Source organism: Salmo salar, chromosome ssa09 (genome assembly GCF_905237065.1).
Source record: "Salmo salar chromosome ssa09, Ssal_v3.1, whole genome shotgun sequence".
Taxonomy (NCBI): domain Eukaryota; kingdom Metazoa; phylum Chordata; class Actinopteri; order Salmoniformes; family Salmonidae; genus Salmo; species Salmo salar.
The window spans coordinates 16779766-16804168 of NC_059450.1; the positions used below are offsets into that span (position 1 = coordinate 16779766).

The 24403-nt window shown below is 42.6% G+C and overlaps 1 protein-coding gene across 3 annotated transcripts in view; it reads left to right on the forward strand.

The window, feature by feature from the left end:
• The first annotated feature begins 12482 nt into the window (after nucleotides 1-12482).
• ralgapa2 (Ral GTPase activating protein catalytic subunit alpha 2) overlaps nucleotides 12483-24403 on the forward strand; it is a 150695-nt gene continuing 138774 nt past the window's right edge. For 2 of the 3 annotated variants that reach the window (XM_014210400.2, XM_014210399.2), the window contains exon 1: nucleotides 12483-12763. In XM_014210400.2, the coding sequence (XP_014065875.2) occupies nucleotides 12658-12763 (106 nt within the window). In that variant the 5' untranslated portion in view covers nucleotides 12483-12657. The remainder of the gene's footprint in view (nucleotides 12764-24403) is intronic. The other variant, XM_014210401.2, reaches the window with a different exon arrangement.

Here is a 24403-nt window from a genome sequence, read left to right on the forward strand (position 1 = left end):
TTGCTTGAGAGTACATTCATTTCAATAGATTAGGAACGTATACTGTAGAAAAAGCGTCATACTCAGATGTTGCTTTACTTGGAAAGGTGACAATACATATGTGATTAAATGTTTCTAGATAATAATATGTTTGTGATGGTGATACATATATTTAACAAGATATAATATATATTTACACGTATTTATATTATTTGACGTATTGTTAAGACAGGTCCATTACGAGAAGGTAATTCATACACACTCATTACTGAATCCATACACTTACACATACACACCCCCTCACACCTTTGCTGCTGCTAAAATGAGTATTGATTAGAATCATTACTACTATTACGCTGCTGTTCATTGATTATTGATTATCATTACCATTAGTATCTATGTATTTATCCTGCTACTGGCCACTATTACTCCTATTTACATGATTTTATTACTATAAGTATATTACCATAAGTATTTTTATATTCCTGCGACCAGTCACTTTCAACCCGGTTTACATCTATATCCTACTACAAGTCACGTTTTTTTATGTATAAACTTACCTCAACCACTCCAGTACCCCTGCACATTGAATAAAGTACTGGCACTGACATGCTTGCATTCTCATATGTTTCTTTAACTTACATTGTACTTCTTGTGTTTTTTTATTACATTTTTTATTATTATTATTATTATTATCACTGCATTGTTGGGAAACAAGTCAAGTAAAAATGTCACTGTACTGTTTTACACCTGTTGTATCATGTGCATGTGGCAAATAAACGTTGAAACTTGAAACTAGCAGCAGCTTAAGCAGCAGTACCAAAAACAAACACCAGGTGATACTTTGGAGTTTACTTACCACTCAGATCATTTTCTGTAAGGTGACATATCTAATATGTGTCTAAATTGTATTTAAATTCTCTTTCCTGATGCAAGTGCAACATCCAGGGGTGCAACTTTTGTTTTAATGGGGGCAGGGACATAACTTGGCAGGGGGACTGGGATCCTCCAATGTTTTGGGGCATCTAAAGCTCATTTCCTGCATTTCTACACAATATAATATGACCCATGGCCCTTCTAGCTGTCTTTATTCAGAACATCAACAAGTCAGCAAAAATGCCCACAGTCATCAAGCTAGGTACGGGATCATTATTACATTTGTTTAAGTGATTGATAAGACTAAACTAGATGAATGATAATTCAATAATCAATATTGTGTTGCACCTTTAACCAATAGTCTAACAAATGAACAACTCTTACAAATAAAGTACAAAGACTTCACTTTTGATTGTCTTTAAGATATCCTCTATATCAAATTTCAGCCAGACCGCCCAGCCAACCCGAGCCGCCTTCATGCCGAACCCCACCAATCTAGCCAATAACTCAACTCAACTCTCTCCCCAACACAACTTCCTTCCTATCTTTTCTTTCTTTATATCTCAAGGGAAAGGTCTGGAAAACAAAAGTTTAATTAAAACCCACATACACCTACACACAGAAACAGTACACCCTCCATATAACTCATATCATAGGTCTAATAGTACTGTAGAGCTCTTTTAACTTGATAAAAGTCTCCAGATTTGTCCGTCGGACAGCCAGATGGTGAAGCGTGATTCATCACTCCAGAGAACGTGTTTCCACTGCTCCAGAGTCCAATGGTGGCAAGCTTTACACCATTCCAGCCAACGCTTGGCATTGCGCATGGTGATCTTAGGCTTGTGTGCAGCTGCTCAGCCATCAAAACCCATTTCAGGAAGCTCCCAACGAACAGTTCTTGTGCTGACATTGCTTCCAGAGGCAGTTTGGAACTCGGTAGTGAGTATTGCAACAGAGGACAGATGATTTTTATGTACTACGCGCTTCAGCACTCGGCAGTCCCGTTCTGTGAGCTTGTGTGACCTACCACTTCACGGCTGAGCCATTGTTGCTCCTAGATGTTTCCACTTCACAATAACAGCACTTACAGTTGACCGGGGCAGCTCTAGCAGGGCAGAAATTTTATGAACTGACTTGTTGGAAAGATGGCATCCTATGATGGTGCCACCTTGAAAGTCCCTTTCTTCAGTACTTTGGTTTACTATTTATATTTTTACTTTTACTTCACTACATTCCTAAAGAAAATAATGTACTTTTTACCCCATACATTTTCACTGACACCCAAAAGTACTTGTTGCATTTTCACAGGAAAATGGTCCAATTCACACACTAAATAGAACATCCCTGGTCATCCCTACTACCTCTGACCTGGCGGACATAATTGATTTTAAATGATGTCAGAGTGTTGGAGTGTGCCCCTGCCTATCCGTCAATAAAAAAACTGGAGAATTGTGCTGTCTGGTTTTGTTAATATAAGGAATTTGAAAATATTTATACCTTAACTTTTGATACTTCATTATATTTGAGCAATTGCATTTACTTTTGATACTCAAGTATATTTAAAACCAAATACTTTGACTTTTACTCAAGTAGTATTTTACTGGGTGACTTTCACTTTTACTTGAGTCATTTTCTATAAATGTACTGCATCTTTACTTTTACTCAAGTATGACAATTGAGCAGTGGCGATTTTAGCATGTAAATCTTGGTGGGGCAAATATTTTTCTACATTTATAAAAAATTTATGCATGGCAGCAAAGCCACTACACAACACAACACTAAACAATACATGAATTGCACTATAACGATGACAAATGGTGCCCACAAACTGTTAGGGCCTACATAAAGCTGTCATGACAGCAGAGCTTTCTTTTCAGCACCATGGAGTGAATCTTAACCACCGCTACACCTGGCTATCAGCGGAGCCTTGTCTGGCAGCGAAAGAGTTAATTCAGCCTCATTTACTGCCGTTTTAAAAAACATAGCTGATATGGCTGACTTTCTTAAACAAATGTGGTTTCTACTGACAATTGAGATGTACAAACTATGGCATAAGGGAACGATGAGCGGATAAGAGGCAATCCTTAATTTCGATAAGGACATTAATGAGCAAGCTAAGACGTGTGTAGTGAATATAACTATTTGTTTAGCACTTTTGAAATGTACAGTGGCAGAATTCAGAACATGGGCCGTTCTTACAGTATCCTCCTTGTACACCAAGTAAGAACCGTAGGATAAATAAAGGGGGCTTATAAGCAGACAATGAAAGCTCTTACAATATGCGATGGTGACATTTCTCTAAAACAGGCTACATGTGCACCACCAAGTCAGAACAGTAGGCTAAGTTATGAGGGAGAAAGGGACCAAAGTATTAAGGTGAGGAACATGGGCTATTAACAGCTTACTATACATTATACAATGGGTGGGTCTGAATGCTGATGGGTTAAAACCGCATTCCAGCCAGTGTCTATTTATGCAATAAGACCCTAGGGGGTGTGGTATATGGCCAATATACCATGGCTAAGGGCTGCTCTTACGCACGATGCAATGTGGAGGACCTGGATACAGCCCTTAGTCGTGGTATATTAGCTATATATCACAAACCCCCGAGGTGCCTTATTGCTATTATAAATTGGTTACGAATGTAATTAGAGCAGTAAAAATAAAGGTTTTGTTATACCGTGGTATATGGTCTGATATACCATGACTGTCAGACAGTCAGCATTCAGGGCTCCAACCACCCAGATTAAAATCCACAAGTTACCACCGGCTAAATCTATGACGTTAAAATGCCTATTTACTCTGTTCCATCTGACTGCGCAATCCACTGTCTCATCAGCCCAGCCAGGCAATTTATAAACTTGATATCCACTATAAAAAAAACATCTAGACATTATCTCATTATCTAGACATTTCTAGACATTTCTTTTAGACTAGCATTTAGTTTTCAACAGCGGAGATTTGTATAAACGTTGCTGTCTGACTCTCTGGCATTTGCAACATTGTTTCAATGTTCAAATTTGATCTCCAGCTGTCCCATAGTAATGAATGTCTGGAGTTGGGACAAGACAGACAGGCAGGCAGCGTTTCTCAGCCAGTTGAAAGCATGAATCAGCTGACATGATTTTTATGGATATATACACTACCAGTCAAAAGTTTTAGAACTACTACTCATTCGAGGGTTTTTCTTTATTTTTTACTACTTTCTACATTGTACAAAGTGTACAAAGAAATGTCAATTGAAGGTAAAGGTCAAACGAAACGAAGTGCAGCTAGTTTGCAGTCTTTCCAGGTCCAGGTTGAAGTGATTGTGTTAGCTGTGTTGTTGGCTAGTTCCTCTGAACAACAGTGTGTCCTGACGAGAGAGCACATTTTCTATGACAGGCGAAATCGCGCCTCTCTAGCTCATTGTTATGGATGTATCCAAATAAATGTCAGTAGAAACCAGCTAAAACAAATGCAAATGCAGCTATTGTTGTTATTCTGGCTGCACTGTTTGACATGACTGTGAGTTGGCTAACTAGCAAGCAAGGATAACTTCTTGTGGGCAAATTTTGTCATCAAACTTTTATCAAAGTTTGTCATTCTCCGGATTTATGGTGCTTTCAAGACAACTGGGATCTCGGAAAAAAGGTTGAATCACGACGTCAGTGATCTTCAGATTGGAACTCTAGAAAGAGGCCCAAGCTCCTGACTTGGAAGTCCGAGTTGGATGACCGTTCAAAACATATTTTCCCAGTCGGAGTTCCCAGTTGTCTTGAACTCACTGAAGTATGAGATTTCCCAGTTCCGAGTTTCCAGTTGTTTTGAACACAGCAGAAGTCATGCTGAATTGACAGCATGGCCAATGAATTCAACCTTTTCTGGCCCATGGTGTTGCATGTGAATGTTTATCCCTTTAAGATTGGAAAATAGACTCTTAAACCCAGACTTGGGACCAATCATCCTCTCCACTGAATAGCACAGGCTAGTGATTGCTTTGCAACGCTTGCAGTTATCCACTGATTCCTTCCAAATCACTCGTTGAATTTGCAATTTACAATTTGTTGTGTAATGTTTATATCCAATGGTCGATGAGCACTGATACGTTTTATCTATAATTTCTCTTCTAATGACAAGGATTTGCCAGTAGATTGATTCATGATGATGACTGCTTGTCTTACTTGCTAGCTAATATTTTGAAATTATGATGTTGACATGATCAGTCCAATCAAAGCTACTGTCACGTCCTGACCAGATAAGGGGTCATTTTGTTATTGTAGTTGGTCAGGACGTGGCAGGTGTGTGTTTGTTTTGTGTGTTTCGGGGTTTTTGGTTTATGTTCTATGTTTTCTATTTCTATTTGGGTTTTCTAGTTTGTCTATTTCTATGTTCATTTTGGGAACGACCTCCAATTAGAAGCAGCTGGTTGTCGTTGCTTCTAATTGGAGGCCATATTTAAGTGGGTTTATTTTCTCTTATGTTTGTGGGTGGTTGTGTCTTTGTATAGCCTTACAGGACTGTTGTTCGTTTTCTTGTTTAGGGTTCGCGGTGAAAAAAATAAAAAAATAATATATATATATATATATATATATATATATATATATATATATATATATATATATATATATATATATGTGTAAGTATGGACACTTACCACGCTGCGTATTGGTCCGATATTTCTTACTCCTCAGAAGACAAAGATTATGACAGCTACGGTAGATATAACGTGATTTGACATCATTTTATCTATGGCCAGTGGCCTTGAGCCTTCTTGGATGGGCACGTCTAATGTAAATCTATGGCAGCACCCAAGGGGGCTTGAACTTTATAGCTCTCCCTGTAGATTTTGCAGTGAAGTAGTGTCCCCATGAATGACAGAAAACTGAGCCAATCACGGCGCAACTAGAGAACATTACCAACCCCTACGCTCTATATTTGCTGCTGGCTGCCCCACCACCACAGAAAGCACTGAGCCAGGCTGAAACACCTGCATTTTGGAGCTGCCTAGATCAAGAAAATGAAAAAGAGACCATGTTTGTATGCGGCTTTATTAACTCAAATATTATTGGGGGGACATTGTTTGCAAACTGATGTGACAGGTATTAATGCAAAACAGGCATATATTTTTGTTTATACTATATATACGTTTTTTTGCTAAACAGGTGTAGCTCAAAACAGGTGTAGCTCAAAACCTGCCCTGAATGACGGTTCGCCACTGCAATTGTTTTTTTTTTACACCACTGACTTCCAGCACCTGTTTGTAGACATTTGGCATGATACGACTAAAGTACACAAGAAATATTTACTTCATTGTAGTCTTTTTAGATTCAGGGGTTAGAATAAGTCTTACATGACAGGCAATACGCTTGACCTCATCTTTACTAGATGCTGTTCTTCCACTAATCTCATTGCAACTCCCCTCCAAGTCTCCGACCACTACCTTGTATCCTTTTCCCTCAAGCTCTCCTCCAACACTTCTCACTCTGCCCCTACTCGGATGGTATTGCACCGTCGCAACCTTCGCTCTCTCTCTCCCGCTACTCTCTCCTCTTCCATCCTATCATCTCTTCCCTCTGCTCAATTCCTTCTCCAACCAATCTCCTGATTCTGCCTCCTCAACCCTCCTCTCCTCCCTTTCTGCATCCTTTGACTCTCTATGTCCCCTATCCTCCAGGCCGGCTCGGTCCTCCCCTCCTGCTCCGTGGCTCGACGACTCATTGCGAGCTCACAGAACAGGGCTCCGGGCAGCCGAGCGGAAATGGAGGAAAACTCGCCTCCCTGCGGACCTGGCATCCTTTCACTCCCTCCTCTCTACATTTTCCTCTTCTGTTTCTGCTGCTAAAGCCACTTTCTACCACTCTAAATTCCAAGCATCTGCCTCTAACCCTAGGAAGCTCTTTGCCACCTTCTCCTCCCTCCTGAATCCTCCTCCCCCCCTCCCTCTCTCGGATGCCTCCTCTTTTGAAGAAGGTCGACGACATCCGATCCTCGTTTGTTAAGTCAAACGACACCGCTGGTCCTGCTCACACTGCCCTACCCTGTGCTTTGACCTCTTTCTCCCCTCTCTCCAGATGAAATCTCGCGTCTTGTGACGGCCGGCCGCCCAACAACCTGCCCGCTTGACCCTATCCCCTCCTCTCTTCTCCAGACCATTTCCGGAGACCTTCTCCCTTACCTCACCTTGCTCATCAACTCATCCTTGACCGCTGGCTACATCCCTTCCGTCTTCAAGAGAGCGAGAGTTGCACCCCTTCTGAAAAAACCTACACTCGATCCCTCCGATGTCAAATAACTACAGACCAATATCCCTTCTTTCTTTTCTCTCCAAAACTCTTGAACGTGCCGTCCTTGGCCAGCTCTCTTGCTATCTCTCTCAGATTTACCTTCTTGATCCAAATAAGTCAGGTTTCAAGACTGGTCACTCAACTGAGACTGCTCTTCTCTGTGTCACGGAGGCTCTCCGCACTGCTAAAGCTAACTCTCTCTCCTCTGCTCTCATCCTTCTAGACCTATCTGCTGCCTTTGATACTGTGAACCACCAGATCCTCCTCTCCACCCTCTCCGAGTTGGGCATCTCTGGCGCGGCCCACACTTGGATTGCGTCCTACCTGACAGGTCGCTCCTACCAGGTGGTGTGGCGAGAATCTGTCTCCGCACCACGTGCTCTCACCACTGGTGTCCCCCAGGGCTCTGTTCTAGGCCCTCTCCTATTCTCGCTATACACCAAGTCACTTGGCTCTGTCATATCCTCACATGGTCTCTCCTATCATTGCTATGCAGACGACAGACAATCAATCTTCTCCTTTCCCCCTTCTGATAACCAGGTGGTCGAATCGCATCTCTGCATGTCTGGCAGACATATCAGTGTGGATGACGGATCACCACCTCAAGCTGAACCTCGGCAAGACGGAGCTGCTTTTCCTCCCGGGGAAGGACTGCCCGTTCCATGATCTCGCCATCACGGTTGACAACTCCATTGTGTCCTCCTCCCAGAGTGCTAAGAACCTTGGCGTGACCCTGGACAACACCCTGTCGTTCTCCACTAATATCAAGGCGGTGACCCGATCCTGTAGGTTCATGCTCTACAACATTCGCAGAGTACGACCCTGCCTCACACAGGAAGCGGCGCAGGTCCTAATCCAGGCACTTGTCATCTCCCGTCTGGATTACTGCAACTCGCTGTTGGCTGGGCTCCCTGCCTGTGCCATTAAACCCCTACAACTCATCCAGAACGCCACAGCCCGTCTGGTGTTCAACCTTCCCAAGTTCTCTCACGTCACCCCGCTCCTCCGCTCTCTCCACTGGCTTCCAGTTGAAGCTCGCATCCGCTACAAGACCATGGTGCTTGCCTATGGAGCTGTGAGGGGAACGGCACCTCCGTACCTTCAGGCTCTGATCAGTCCCTACACCCAAACGAGGGCACTGCGCTCATCCACCGGTGGCCTACTGGCCCCCCTACCTCTGAGGAAGCACAGTTCCCGCTCAGCCCAGTCAAAACTGTTCGCTGCTCTGGCACCCCTATGGTGGAACAAGCTCCCTCACGACGCCAGGACAGCGGAGTCAATCACCACCTTCCGGAGACACCTGAAACCCCACCTCTTTAAGGAATATCTAGGATAGGATAAAGTAATCCTTCTAATCCCCCCCCCCCCTAAAAGATTTAGATGCACTATTGTAAAGTGGTTGTTCCACTGGATATCATAAGGTGAATGCACCAATTTGTAAGTCGCTCTGGATAAGAGCGTCTGCTAAATGACTTAAATGTAATTAGTGCATATGATAATATGTTCTTAATGGATACACCTGGTGAAATAAAGGTTAAAAGGGTGCAAATACTGTATATAGGGGGGCATGTTCTGATTGGAGACATCATTTCATGGAACTGTTCCATCAGACAATGACTTCCCATCAGAATATGCAACCCCCTGCGTGTTCTGATGACAATATTCCATCAAACGACAGGCATGTGCCTCCTCATAAACCATGACCCCCTCTTTCTAGCATTGTAGCCTACACACGCTAGTTGTTTTAGTTAGTTAATATGCTTTGTACCTTGTATTTATTTAGTATGTATAAGAAGTGTACTTGCATGCAGTGTTGCAGATTCAAGTCCTATTCACTGTACTCTTTGGCTGCATTTTGACAGGCAGCCCAATTCTGATATTTTTTAAACTAATTAGTATTTTGACCAATCCGATCAGAAAAATTAAAATACCAATTAGTGGAAAAATGATCAGAATTGGTGTGCATGTCTAAACATAGCCTAATTTGCTATATTGGTGGCAAGTGCCCTGAAGATTAGGCTGTCTATTAATTTGAGAGTGGTGCATTTCTCCAACCTCATCACTTGCCTCAGTTAAGTTTACCAAACAAAGTGAAGAGGTCAGGGGTGTAGTCATTACTTCTTGCAATGGAAACTGTTTACTGTTTAAGAACCAAACAGAAAAAAATGGAGGGACCTACCTGAATTTGTCCAATAAAAACTTGTTTTCCTTGCAAAACGTTACCCGTTTGGAGTAAATAATTTCTGTTGCAAGTAATTTTCCGTTTGGTGTAAATAGTTTCTGTTGCACAACAAAATCAGCTTGATTAATATAGGCTGTCGAAATTACAGAATGTCTTTTATAATCATATCAGAGCAGGGCTGCCAACTTTTGAATATACCTTGGAGTGAGATTTGCAATGTGAATTTCATTGCCCCTGGCACAAATTCTAGATGGGGTCTGGGGGTCCTGCCCCAATAAAATGTTACTGTTTTAAAGCAAATTTCCTTTAATTCTACATATTTTGACATGGCTTAGGCTTATGACCAGGGTGGAAAATAAAAAATATATTTCTCTCTATGTTTCCCGAGAGCTGCCAACTCTCACGCATTGGCTGTGAAACACGTATTTGACCCTCTTCAAGACGCACCACATCTCTTATATCTCACGCATTGAAAGTACTGCTTTTTCTAATAAGTCAATTCGTTAACTTTTGAGCGAGAGAATGCTCGGATGCTTTCTGCTGTGAGATACATTCAGCCTCTTGCGAATTGAAGGAAAATTATGAAACACAGAGACGAAAGATAAATTACTTGGTGTTATTTTTTTTATTTTTTTTGCGTGAATACACGGCACTGAGACCTACAGTCTGTTTTAGCAGGGACGTTTGGTAGGCAGATCTGAATTGTAACTATACAAATCATTTTGTCCAGATTGTGAATCCAAAAGTGTAAGTTTGATTCAAGAGGGGGGACAATAAATATACAAATAATTTGGTCTAGGGGCAAATGTATGTAATCTTGTCTAAAGGAGATTTTATTATCTATTTAGTCTGATCAGTGTAATTCCCATTATTAACAATGGGCTAAAATATAAGGTAATTAGGGTGACTGTCAGCAAGAACACTACCCCACTGTAACGGCTGTCGTAGAAAGTAGACCAAGGTGCAGCGTGTCAAGTGCTCATGATGAATAGTTATTTTAACTCAGAACACTAAAGAAAAAATAACAAAGAGAAAACGAAAGCGCACAGTTCTGTCAGGTACATAAACTAAACAGAAGACAACTACCCACAAACACAGGTGGAAAAAAACCCTATTAAATATGATCTCCAATTAGACAACGAGGACCAGCTGCCTCCAATTGGAGATCATCCCAAAAAAAACAGAAATAGAAAACTAGAACCTAAACATAGATATACAAAACATAGAAAAACACAAAACACCCCCTGTCGGGCCCTGACCTACTGTACCATAGAAAATAACATCTTACTATGGTCAGGACGTGACAGTACCCCCCCAAAGGTGCAGACTCCGAATGCCACTAAAAAACAAAAGGGAGGGTAGGGTGGGTAACTCCTATCTATGGCGGCTCTAGTGCGGTCCACATAACCTTATCCTCCAGCGGATCCTCCAGCAGAGGCGGCGGCTCAGGGCATAACCCCCGCTCCACCCGCTGATCCCTCTGCTTTAGTACCACCGGACCGTGGATCATCGTCGGAGGAACGGGCTGCAGGCTCCGCGCCATGGATCGTCACTGGAGGCTCCGCGCCATGGATCGTCACTGGAGGCTCCGCGCCATGGATCGTCTCTGGAGGCTTCGCGCCATGGATCGTCACTGGAGGCTCCGCGCCATGGATCGTCACTGGAGGCTTCGCGCCATGGATCGTCACTGGAGGCTTCGCGCCATGGATCGTCACTGGAGGCTCCGCGCCATGGATCGTCACTGGAGGCTCCGCGCCATGGATCGTCACTGGAGGCTCCGCGCCATGGATCGTCACTGGAGGCTTCCCGCCATGGATCGTCACTGGAGGCTTCGCGCCATGGATCGTCACTGGAGGCTTCGCGCCATGGATCGTCACTGGAGGCTTCGTGCCATGGATCGTCACTGGAGGCTTCGTGCCATGGATCATAACTGGAGGCTTCTTTTGTGGAGCTGGAACAGGTCTCACCGGACTGAGGAGACCTACTGACAGCCTGGTACGTGGAGCAGGCACAGGACATACTGGGCTGTGGAGGCACACTGGAGGGAGAGTGCGAGGAGCAGGCACAGGACGAACTGGGCTGTGGAGGCGCACTGGAGGGAGAGTGCGAGGAGCAGGCACATGTTCACCACGATAAGCACGGGGAGTTGGCTCAGGTCTCACCCCTGACTCCGTCAATCTACCCGTGTGCCCCCCAATTTTTTTGTTGTTGTATCTGTCCAATACTTGCCCCCCAAGTCCAGTCTATCCTCTCTAGCCACTCCTCCAGAGACCAGGAATCCATCTCCTCCTGGGCACGCTGCTTGATCCAGTTGTGGTGGGTAGTTCTGTAACGCCTGTCGTAGAAAGTAGACCAAGGTGCAGCGTGTCGAGTGCTCATGATGAATATTTATTTTAACTCAGAACACTAAAGAAAAAATAGCAACGAGAAAACGAAAGCGCACAGTTCTGTTATGTACATAAACTAAACAGAAGACAACTACCCACAAACACAGGTGGGTGGAAAAAAAAAACTACTTAAATATGATCTCCAATTAGAGACAACGAGGACCAGCTGCCTCCAATTGGAGATCATCCCAAAAAACAACATAGAAATAGAAAACTAGAACCTAAACATAGATATACAAAACATAGAAAAACACAAAACACCCCGTTACGCCCTGACCTACTCTACCATAGAAAATAACATCTTACCATGGTCAGGACGTGACACCCACACCAGATTTTGCCAGTGTAATCTGATATGCCTACTTGTGTCTTTGAAAATTAATTATATGAGGCTATATATTTTTGTAGTCATTCATGGACAGTTTTGAATAAGTCATACAAATAAGCATTGGATGTTAAATGCTCCTGGCCTCAAATAAATAATATTTGACATTTTAGTTTGTGCACCTGCTAGTTTGTACACATCATAAACGCGTCATGTTTTGTCTATGTAGCGTAAGATGATGGCAAGGATCTTCAACTAGTAGGCATAAACCACCTGAATATTGATTCATTTGTTTTTTCTTGAAGGTTGGGTGATTTTGAAAAATGTATTGTTATAACAAGAACATTTTCACACACCCAGCTCTCCAAGACAGTGGTAATATTAAGTTTGTGTTAAATAGTTAGCATGGGGCAGGCGCTTGAGCACTTGCTAGATACGTACTACAGGGGGCGTGGCCACGTTACGAGCTGCGCTTCCGTGTTTACACACCCACGAAAAAGGAGGGGACTAGCGGCGCAAAGTATGCTCACGGAGCAAGCATAGAGCGGTGGTGAGGAAAGTGACGGTGTCACAGCATAGGCTCACTATATGGTAAAGAAGAGGTAACTTATTCTAGCTTTCAAAATTGCTTTTTACAGCGGAATGTTCACTCGAAGGGGCCATGGAGACGTCAAGAAATCTACACAGAAAGTTCTGGACCCAAAGAAGGATGTATTGACCCGACTGAAGCACCTCCGGTCACTGTTAGGTGAGTGACATGTCATCGAGCTTTGATGCAGCACCAGTGACTCGCTCGATTATTGATGGTGCCTGCCTCCTAGTAAGCTAGCTAGCTAACCTTTGAGTCCAATGTTTTTTTGTTTTTTGGTTTTTTACCACGTCGAATATATGTGGCATCATGCTAACCTATATGATAAAGGTGGAGCTGGCTAACGTTAGCTAGCTAAGCCAAGCCATCCTTTGTGGTTAGCGCGTCTGTCTAACGTTCGTTTGCAAGCCACCAGTAGTGTCATTGTAGAACTGTTAGCCAGAGCTAGCTGATTAGCATGCCAGTCAGCAGCAGGCAGGTTACAAAAGCCTAGCCATCTAGTTAGCTTTGTGCTAACAAGGTGCTTCGCTTCACGTCCTAGGTACTAACTAGATGGGCAGTTTTGTTTGCAAGTTGGCTACTTGCTTACTAGCTATCAACCTCCAGTCCTTCAAGGGCTTGTTAGCTAACATAGCAACTGGCACTGTCTAGCTTGTTAAACTCAATGAATTGTATATTGCTAGGCTAGCTAGCATTAACAAAAGAGCCATTCAGTAACGTTAGCCAACATTTGGAGATGACATCTGAACAGAATGCACATTACACTTTGTTGAAACATGTAGCTAGTTTGCTAGTCCCACACATTAAATTAGCCTTTTGGGTGTACTTTCAATTTCTTACCTAGCCAGTTAGCTACATATTCAGATAGTATTGCATAATTCATAGGTTGTTGTCACATGACATGGCTACCTATTCTTATTGAATGCGATTTATTTTGTCCTGATGCAGACAGTAGGAAATGATAGGAATAGCCAGCCTAACAATTAGGTACGTTTTTTTTTCTATTAGCTGCAAGTAAAGTATCTTATCAGTTATCTGTTTGAGACATTAGTCTATATATCAAAAACAAAGTGAAAATAGAGGAATTGAATAGAAGATGCCTGCCTATTGTATAGGCGTACCTATCTTACCCCGGGTATGGTTATCAGAGAAAGGATGTGGGGGGGAAATATGACAGGTGACTGTAGTTCTGCTAGTTTGTTCTCCTTGGTGAAATGAACCACTGTTTCAGTTCATTTTTGTGGAATTTATCATACCAGGCTTTGTTTAAATGTGTTTAAGTCTATCTCACTATCAGTTCCTACCTAGAGTTTCAATGGTCAATATTGTTTCTATCACTCATCTTATGCAAAAATTCAGATGACTGCAACGACAAGAAAATACATTTGTACAAATTGCATATATGTTTGGAATGACAGATTGTGGATCTAACTCTTTTTAATTGGACACACAGTCAGGTCCATCATTTTTGGCACCCTTAATAAAGACGAGGGGAAAAAAATACGAATTATACTGCGCTATATTGTATGCAACAAAACAAATGGACATTTATTTTATGCTACAATTGCTCAGTGAAAGATTTTGTTTAACAAGTAATACATAAACATCTCAAGATACTGGTCAAAATGATTGGCACCCCTGTTTTCAATACTCAAGTCTTTTTATCCAATGTTTTATGAGACTGGAGAACATTTTAGACCATTCCTTCATACAGAATCTTTCCAGATCCTTGATATCCTTTGTCTGCTCTTATGGACTGCCCTCTTCAATTCACGCCATACGTTTTCAATGGGGTTCAAGTCCAGAGACTGAGATGGCCATTGCAAAATGTAGATTTTTTTTTTGTGGTCAATAAACCATTTCTTTGTTAATTTTGATTAGTGCTTGGGGTTTTTGTTTTTTGCTGGAAGATCCACTTCCGTCCAAGTGTCAGCCTTCTGGCGAGGGCAACCAGGGTTTTTGGCTAAAATGTCATGGTACTTGGTAAAGTTCATGACCAGTGGAAGCAAAATAACCCCATAACATCAAAGATCCACCACCATATTTTACTGTAGGTATGATATACTTTTCTGCATATGCTTCTGTTTTTCAATGCCAAACCCACCACTGGTGTCCGTGGCCAAACTACTCTGTCTGACCATAGTACCGGCATGAAACTAGAGTTCTTTGGCCATGCACACCAGTAGTAGCCCCAACGTGTTCTCCAACCTCACACAACATCTTTATAAAAAGGCTCAGCGTTGTTATCATCACAAGGGGAGAGTGCTAGAGTATTGAACACAGGGGTGCCAATAATTTTGACCCCTATCTTTTAGATTTTTTTTCATCACTTAAAATAATATAATAGCCATTTTTTTTGGAGCATACAATATCTTTATCAAGGGTGCCAATAATTGTGGAGCTGACTGTAAATCGAGGACATAGACGCCTCATTATATTACTCTTTCACATTGAATGCTGTTTAAAAAAAGTATCTTCTCCATTTATTTGCAGATGGGACTCTTCTAAAGAAAGTCCTGTTTGTTAACCTAGGGTCTACCTTTGAACAGGAAGCGTCATTCCGTGTTGTAGGCCTAGGTTATATACATACTGTAAGGTCATTTAGCCTAATTTCCCTCTGCATCAGTATCATTCCATGCCAAACATCCAGAAATATTGCCAGACTCCCACTCTCTTCGTGTGGTGTCTTTTATGAAGCTCATTGTGGAGCGGTGTGCTAGTTGGACCATTTCAATTGACTCACCTTGCCTGAGCCCATCTTTTAACAGGCTTGCTGACCTGTAGAACACCTGTATCTGGGACTGGCCCCTTGTCAGGCACCTACCTATCAACCACTTTACACTGTGTCTGTGTACAAATCTCCATCTCAAAAAAGTGCTGAACTAGCGCAAAGGTGGTTAATATGTCAAAAGTCTATCAGGGTACTTTCCTGCTGACGCTGCACATTCAATGTCAAGACTTGTACGGTCAAGATAGAGGTCAACAGTGGTCCAAGGGAGTCTGTTACTTCCCTACGGTTTTTCTTGTCCTCATGTGTGGGCAAAGATTAGGCAGGTCTCTTTGTGCAGCAGCTGATAGCTGGGCCTTCATATTGATGTCTGTTGGCCACCCCACCTCCCTCCTGCAGTCAGTGTTTTCAACGAAGAATGATTTCCTCCTGGTCTGGTGCTGGCTGGTTCCTGTGTGGACAGGAAGTGGGGATGAGTGATGGGGTGCTGGACAAAGCAGGGAGTCTAGGGGGAACGTTGACCTCTTTAAAATAAAAATAGAAAATGATTGTGCTGTTATTGGATATCTTGGTGAAAGCTTACAAAGCTATGTGGTTTTTATTGTCATGTTCAAAAGGCATATTTTGACGAGAACTTGGACAGATTTAAACACACTGACCAAAGAACACAGACAAATGCCACTCCCTCGATTCTTACAAAATGATTAAATATGCCACTTCTGATGTTTTTGATATCAAGATTGGAATTATATTAAAGGTCCTTCTAAATGTCAGGGACATCCTGAAACCACTGAGAGTCTGGACTCTGTCCCTGGTGCCCCTTGACATCTTGACCAGTGTTTTCCACAAGCACATGGAGTAGCCAGCCAAATAGAAAAGGAGCCTGCTGGGGGTTCAGAGCTTGTTTGGTTAACAAATCTTGATTTTGGTGGCCTCTGGTACATTCTACTGCTTTTATTCCATCTGAAATACACAGTGAAATGATTGAATACTTCATTGAGTTTACCTCCCAGAGTGGATTTTATTTTTTGTGGTATTGTGTACAATTTGAATTACAGGAAATTTATGAATTCAGTGTGTGCCTATTTTTTTTGGGGGGGATATCGTCTAGGACTATTTTCTAAGACCTATCAACCTTTTTTGTAACATTTAACCTTGTTTTCTCTTGATTTAAAGTATTTTCCTGCAAGATATGAAAACAGAAGAATGAAGTAAAATAGCCCAAATTATCTTGAAATTGTGTGATGGGCACTTTTTCAAATGGAAAAATGGGGTCTCATAAATCAACAGAACAGATGCTCAGTTAAGTTCTGGGTCCATACGTGTTAAGAGTAGAGGTCGACCGATTAATCGGAATGGCTGAATAATTAGGGCCGGTTTCAAGTTTTCATAATAATCGGTATTTTGGGACACTGATTTGCCGAATTTAATATATATATTTTTTTGTATTATTATTTTTTTTTACACCTTTTTATTTAACTAGGCAAGTCAGTTAAGAACACATTCTTATTTTCAATGACGACCTAGGAACGATGGGTTAACTGCCTTGTTCAGGGGCAGAATGACAGATTTTTACCTTGTCAGCTCGGGGATTCAATCTTGCAACCTTACGGTTAACTAGTCCAACGCTCTAACCACCTGCTTTACATTGCACTCCACAAGGAGCCTGCCTGTTACGCGAATGCAGTAAGAAGCCAAGGTAAGTTGCTAGCTAGCATTAAACTTATAAAAATCAATCAATCATAATCACTAGTTAACTACACATGGTTGATATTACTAGTTTATCTAGCCTGTCCTGCGTTGCATATAATCGATGCGGTGCGCATTCACGAAAAAGGACTGTCATTGCTCCAACGTGTACCTAACCATAAACATCGATGTCTTTCTTAAAATCAATACACAAGTATATATTTTTAAAACTGCTTATTTAGCTAAAAGAAGTCCAGGTTAGCAGGCAATATTTACCAGGTGAAATTGTGTCACTTCTCTTGCGTTCATTGCACGCAGAGTCAGGGTATATGCAACAGTTTGGGCCGCCTGGCTCGTTGCGAACTAATTTGCCAGAATTTTACGTAATTATGACATAACATTGAAGGTTGTGCAATGTAACAGGAATATTTACACTTAGGGATGCCACCTGTTAGATAAAATACGTAACGGTTCCGTATTTCACTGAAAGAAAAAACGTTTTGTTTTCGAGATGATAGTTTCCGGATTCGACCATATTAATGACCTAAGGCTCATATTTCTGTGTGTTTATTATATTATAGTTAAGTCTGATTTGATAGAGCAGTCTGACTGAGCGGTGGTAGGCACCAGCAGGTTCGTAAGCATTCATTCAAACAGCACTTTTGTGCGTTTTGCCAGCAGCTCTTCGCAGTTCTCACAGACACTCCAAAACAAAATCTCACAGACACTCAAACACTCTGGACAACCAGAGACTTTCTGTCGAATTACTCCCTGTAGATGGATCGAGTGTTTTCAACAGAGAGACAGCAAAGACATACACACGTAAATATTAGTGATACATCGATATGACATTTTTGGCCGATACCGATATCCAATATTTTCCTTGCCAAAAAAATCCATATCGATATTAACAATTTTAGCTGCCTTTTATGCATTCTAGTACAGTTAAATATTTAACACACACATGGACGCAGCGGTCTAAGGCACTGCATCTCAGTGCAAGAGGCGTCACTACAGTCCCTGGTTTGAATCCAGGCTCTAACACATCCTGCTGTGATTGGGAGTCCCATAGGGATTTGGGGGGGGGCAAAATCAAAAGTAACAGTCAGTATCTGGTGTGGCCACCAGCTGCATTAAGTACTGCAGTGCATCTCCTCCTTATGGACTGCACCAGATTTGCCAGTTCTTGCTGTGAGATGTTACCCCACTCTTCCACCAAGGCACCTGCAAGTTCCCGGACATTTCTAGGGGGAATGGCCCTAGCCCTCACCCCCCGAGCCAACAGGTCCCAGACATGCTCAATGGGATTGAGATCCGGGCTCTTCGCTTGCCATGGCAGAACAATGACATTCCTGTCTTGCAGGAAATCACGCATAGAACGAGCAGTATGGCTGGTGGCATTGTCATGCTGGAGGGTCATGTCAGGATGAGTCTGTAGGAAGGGTACCACATGAGGGTGGAGGATGTCTTCCCAGTAACGCACAGCGTTGAGATTGCCTGCAATGACAACAAGCTCAGTTCAATGATGCTGTGACACACCGCCCCAGACCATGACGGACCCTCCACCTCCAAATCGATCCCGCTCCAGAGTACAGGCCTCGGTGTAACACTCATTCCTTCGACGATAAACGTGAATCCTACCATCACCCCTGGTGAGACAAAACCGCGACTCGTCAGTGAAGAGCACTTTTTGCCAATCCTGTCTGGTCTAGCGACGGTGGGTTTGTTCCCATAGGCGACGGTGAAGTCTGGTGAGGACCAGCCTTACAACAGGCCTACAAGCACTCAGTCCAGCCTCTCTCAGCCTATTGCGGATAGTCTGAGCACTGATGGAGGGATTGTGCGTTCCTAGTGTAACTCAGGCAGTTGTTGTTGCCATCCTGTACGTGTCCTGCAGGTGTGATGTTCGGATGTACCGATCCTGTGCAGGTGTTGTTACACGTGGTCTGCCACTGCGAGGACGATCAGCTGTTGGTCCTGTAGCGCTGTCTTAGGCGTCTCACAGTACGGACTTTGCAAATAATTTCCCTGGCCACATCTGCAGTCTTCATGCCTCCTTGCAGCATGCCTAAAGCACGTTCACACAGATGAGCAGGGACCCTGGGCATCTTTCTTTTGGTGTTTTTCAGTCCGTAGAAAGGCCTCCTTTAGTGTCCTAAGTTTTCATAACTGTGACCTCAATTGCCTTCCGTCTGTAAGCTGTTAATGTCTTAACCACCGTTCCGCAGGTGCATGTTCATTAATTGGTTATGGTTCGTTGAACAAGCATGGGAAACAGTGTTTAAACCCTTTACAATGAAGATCTGTGAAGTTGTTTAGATTTTTACGAATTATCTTTGAAAGACAGGGTCCTGGTAAAGGGACGTTTCTTTTTTTGCTGAGTTTAGGTTGCGGTCGAACAAATGCGGTCGAAGTTGAGGTCGAACAAATTATGCTTTATTACGAATTCATTATTGTAAACACATTGTTTGTGGCCGGTGTTTGCTGACTTTTTTTGTACAGCTTTGACAGTGCTACTGTATCTTTTTTGACACTCAAAGACCCAAACGACGTTCTATAGTATGTATGTCGTGAAGCTTGTAGAAGTGATGCTATTACTGTGTCATTCCGGTAGGGCAACATCTGAAAAATAGTGCACTTGGTAGTGTGTACCGGTGCTCGACCAGTCGGCAAAGCCAACATCACCCACGACAGAGAACGGTTGTTTGTCAAGGACAATGAATTCCATTATCTTGGCTTTAATGGATATCGCCTTTGAGTTGTCTCGCTGAAATTTTGTTACTCTTTCAAATGACTGCTCAACTTGTTGACTGCTCGATCCACACAGCAGACATTTTGGGCTAGTTTAGTATAATGCTGTGTTGCACGTATAGCGCAAAATCTTAAGTTCCGTCATTATATCATGTACCTACGTTATATCGGTATGCACGTCGGCGTTAAACTAGACATCGGCATTTTTAGCTAATAATCGGACGATTCTGATATGTTCTCCGACTATATCAAATTTATTTGATAGAGAGACTGACTGAATTAAATTCACACCGGATAAGACAGGAGAAATACTCCAGATATAACAGACTGACCCTTGCCCCCCGACACATAAACTACTGCAGCATAAATACTGGAGGCTGAGACAGGAAGGGTCGGGAGACACTGTGGCCCTGTCCGACGATAACCCCGGACAGGGCCAAACAGGTAGGATATAACCCCACACACTTTGCCAAAGCACAGCCCCCACACCACTAGAGGGATACCTTCAACCACCAACTTACCATCCTGAGACAAGGCTGAGTATAGCCCACAAAGATCTCCGCCAAACGGGGGCGCCAACCCAGACAGGAAGATCACTTCAGTGACTAAACCCTCTCAAGTGACGCACCCTCCTAGGGACAGCATGGAAGAGCACCAGTAAGCCAGTGACTCAGCCCCTGTTTATAGGGTTAGAGGCAGAGAATCCCAGTGGAGAGAGGGGAACCAGCCAGGCAGAGACAGCAAGGGTGGTTCGTTGCTCCAGTGCCTTTCCGTTCACCTTCACACTCCTGGGCCAGACTACTCTCAATCATAGGACCTACTGAAGAGATGAATCTTCAATAAAGACTTAAAATTTGAGACCGAGTCTGCGTCTCTCACATGGGTAGGCAGACCATTCCATAAAAATGGAGCTCTAAAGGAGAAAGCCCTGCCTCCAGCTGTTTGCTTAGAAATTCTAGAGACCGTTAGGAGGCCTGCGTCTTGTGACCGTAGTGTACGGGTAGGTATGTACGGCAGGACCAAATCGTAAAGATGGGTAGGAGCAAGCCCATGTAATGCTTTGTAGGTTAGCAGTTAAACCTTGAAATCAGCCCTTGCCTTAACAGGAAGCCAGTGTAGGGAGGCTAGCACTGGAGTAATGTGATCAAATTCTTTGGTTCTAGTCAAGATTCTAGTAGCCGTGTTTAGCACTAACTGAAGTTTATTTAGTGCTTTATCCTGTTAGCCAGAAAGTGGAGCATTGCGGTAGTCTAACCTAGAAGTGACAAAAGCATGGATACATTTTTCTGCATCATATTTGGACAGAAAGTTTCTGATATTTGCAATGTTAAGTAGATGGGGAAAAAAGCTGTCCTTGAAACAGTCTTGATATGTCCGTCAAAAGCGAGATCAGGGTCCAGAGTAACGCTGAGGTCCTTCACAGTTTTATTTGAGACGACTGTACAACCATCAAGATTAATTGTCAGATTCAACAGAAGATCTCTTTGTTTCTTGGGACCTAGAACAAGCATCTCTGTTTTGTCCGAGTTTAAAAGAAGAACATTTGCAGCCATCTACTTCCTTATGTGTGAAACACAGGCTTCCAGGGAGGGCAATTTTGGGGCTTCACCATGTTTTATAGAAATGTACAGCTGTGTGTCATCCGCATAGCAGTGAAAGTTAACATTATGTTTCCGAATGACATCACCAAGAGGTAAAATATATAGTGAAAACAATAGTCGTCCTAAAACGGAACCTTGAGGAACACTGAAATTTACAGTTGATTTGTTAGAGGACAAACCATCCACAGAGACAAACTGTTATCTTTCTGACAGATAAGATCTAAACCAGGCCAGAACTTGTCCGTGTAGACCAATTTGAGTTTCCAATCTCTCCAAAAGAATGTGGTGATCGATGGTATCAAAGCAGCACTAAGGTCTAGGAGCACGAGGACAGATGCAGAGCCTCGGTCTGACGCCATTAAAAGGTAATTTACCACCTTCACAAGAGCAGTCTCAGTGCTATGATGGGGTCTAAAACCAGACTGAAGCGTTTCGTATACATTGTTTGTCTCCAGGAAGGCAGTGACAGATTTGTAAAAAATTTGAGAGGAATGGGAGATTCGATATAGGCCGAATTTCTTTTCTTTAACCTGTTAGGGCTAGGGGGCAGTATTGACACGGCTGGATAAAAAACGTACCCGATTTAATCTGGTTACTACTCCTGCCCAGTAACTAGAATATGCATATAATTATTGGCTTTGGATAGAAAACACCCCAAAGTTTCTAAAACTGTTTGAATGGTGTCTGTGAGTATAACAGAACTCAAATGGCAGGTCAAAACCTGAGAAGATTCTGTACAGGAAGTACCCTGTCTGACCATTTCTTGGCCTTCTTTGCCATCTCTATCCATTACAAAGGATCTCTGCTGTTACGTGACACTTCCTACGGCTCACATGGGCTCTCAGAAGGCGGCAAAAAGCTGAATCGTGGCTTTGCAGGCTCTGGCTGAAAAAAAAAAAAAAAGTAGCGCGTTTGGGTAGTGGCTGGTTACAGTACTGTGAGACTCAGGCTCGTGCCCGCGTCGACCGAATGCTTTGTTTTCTTTCCTCCGTTTACCTAAACGGAGATTCCCGGTCGGAATATTATCGCTTTTTTACGAGAAAAATGGCATAAAAATGGATTTTAAACAGCGGTTGACATGCTTCGAAGTACGGTAATGGAATATTTAGATTTTTTTTGTCACGAATTGCGCCATGCTCGCAACCCTGATTTACCATTTCGGATAGTGTCTGGAACGCACGAACAAAACGCCGCTATTTGGATATAACGATGGATTATTTTGGACCAAACCAACATTTGTTATTGAAGTAGCAGTCCTGGGAATGCATTCTGACGAAGACAACAAAGGTAATCAAACTTTTGTAATAGTAAATCTGATTTTGGTGAAGGCTAAACTTGCTGGGTGTCTAAATAGCTAGCTCGTGATGGCTGGGCTATGTACTTAGAATATTGCAAAATGTGCTTTCACCAAAAAGCTATTTTAAAATCGGACATATCGAGTACATAGAGGAGTTCTGTATCTATAATTCTTAAAATAATTGTTATGCTTTTTGTGAACGTTTATCGTGAGTAATTTAGTAAATTCCCTGGAAGTTTGCGGGGGGTATGCTAGTTCTGAACGTCACATGCTAATGTAAAAAGCTGGTTTTTGATATAAATATGAACTTGATTGAACAAAACATGCATGTATTGTATAACATAATGTCCTAGGGTTGTCATCTGATGAAGATCATCAAAGGTTAGTGCTGCATTTAGCTGTGGTTTGGGTTTTTGTGACATTATATGCTGGCTTGAAAAATGGGTGTCTGATTATTTCTGGCTGGGTACTCTCCTGACATAATCTAATGTTTTGTTTTCGTTGTAAAGCCTTTTTGAAATCGGACAGTGTGGTTAGATTAACGAGAGTCTTGTCTTTAAAATGCTGTAAAATAGTCATATGTTTGAGAAATTGAAGTAATAGCATTTCTAAGGTATTTGAAAATCGCGCCACGGGATTCAACTGGCTGTTGCGTAGGTGGGACGAATTCGTCCCGCCTAGCCCAGAGAGGTTAAATAACTTTTCCCGTGGTTCCCCAGATTACTACTTAATTGTTATATGATTCATTTAATCGCGTAATAATTGATCATGGTATGTCATTATTTTATAAAATAACAAGCAAACACATTTAAGATAGTCAAGACTTGACACTACGTTGTATTTTGGAATGGCAAGAACATATGAGGTCGACTTTATTCAGTCAAGCTTGCTGTTCGCCAATCAACGTACAGGAAGTCAATACGCCAACACTTTGTGGCTGCATATGAAACACGAAAGAAAATAACTGAATGTGCCAGAAAACAATAGGCTAAGTTTATTTCGACTCATCGTTACCTCTAGCGGGAGAGGACTCTGCAGCTTTTTTTTCTGATTTGCTAATTGAAAAGTAGCCTAGTTTTAATTTAAGTTGAAAAGGTACACGGCTGAAAATTGCTGTGTAACCTGCTGTATAGCCGACATTCAGCGCTAGTGGAAAACATTGCTTGACTCAAGTTTGATTTAGGCCCAATATCACAGTATGACATGACAGCATCAGTAGGCTATACCAAGGTCTATGGTCAGGAAATAGTCACAGCCCTAAGACTACTGTTGGCTACTTGAAGGGGAATTCTGCAGAGAGTCTATTTTCAGTGGAGTTCTTTTGTTGGTTTTGGTGCCCAGTGAGGATATCTGTAATGTTGAGTGTGTGAGCTGCTGCATGTTAATTTGCTGGTCATGCCTGACTGGATCTGCCTGAGGTTGTTAATTACAGGAGCCTGCTAGACCACCTGATCACACATGGCTCTGTGACTGGAGCTGTGCATGGCTATTCCTTAACTTGGAATACACACACACAGTACATGTGTATGCACACACCACACAGAAGTGTGAGTGTGAGCACGAGAGAGAAGACAGAATGTTGGCCACAGTGTCAGTTCATCCTCTTTCCTCTTTATGCTTTTGCGGTGAGTGATGGTGGGGTCAGGGTCAACTAGGATGGCTGCTGTTAGGAGGTAAAGCTCTGGGGAAACAATCACTGCCACATCGGAAACAAAGTCAGCAAGGTCCTTTTC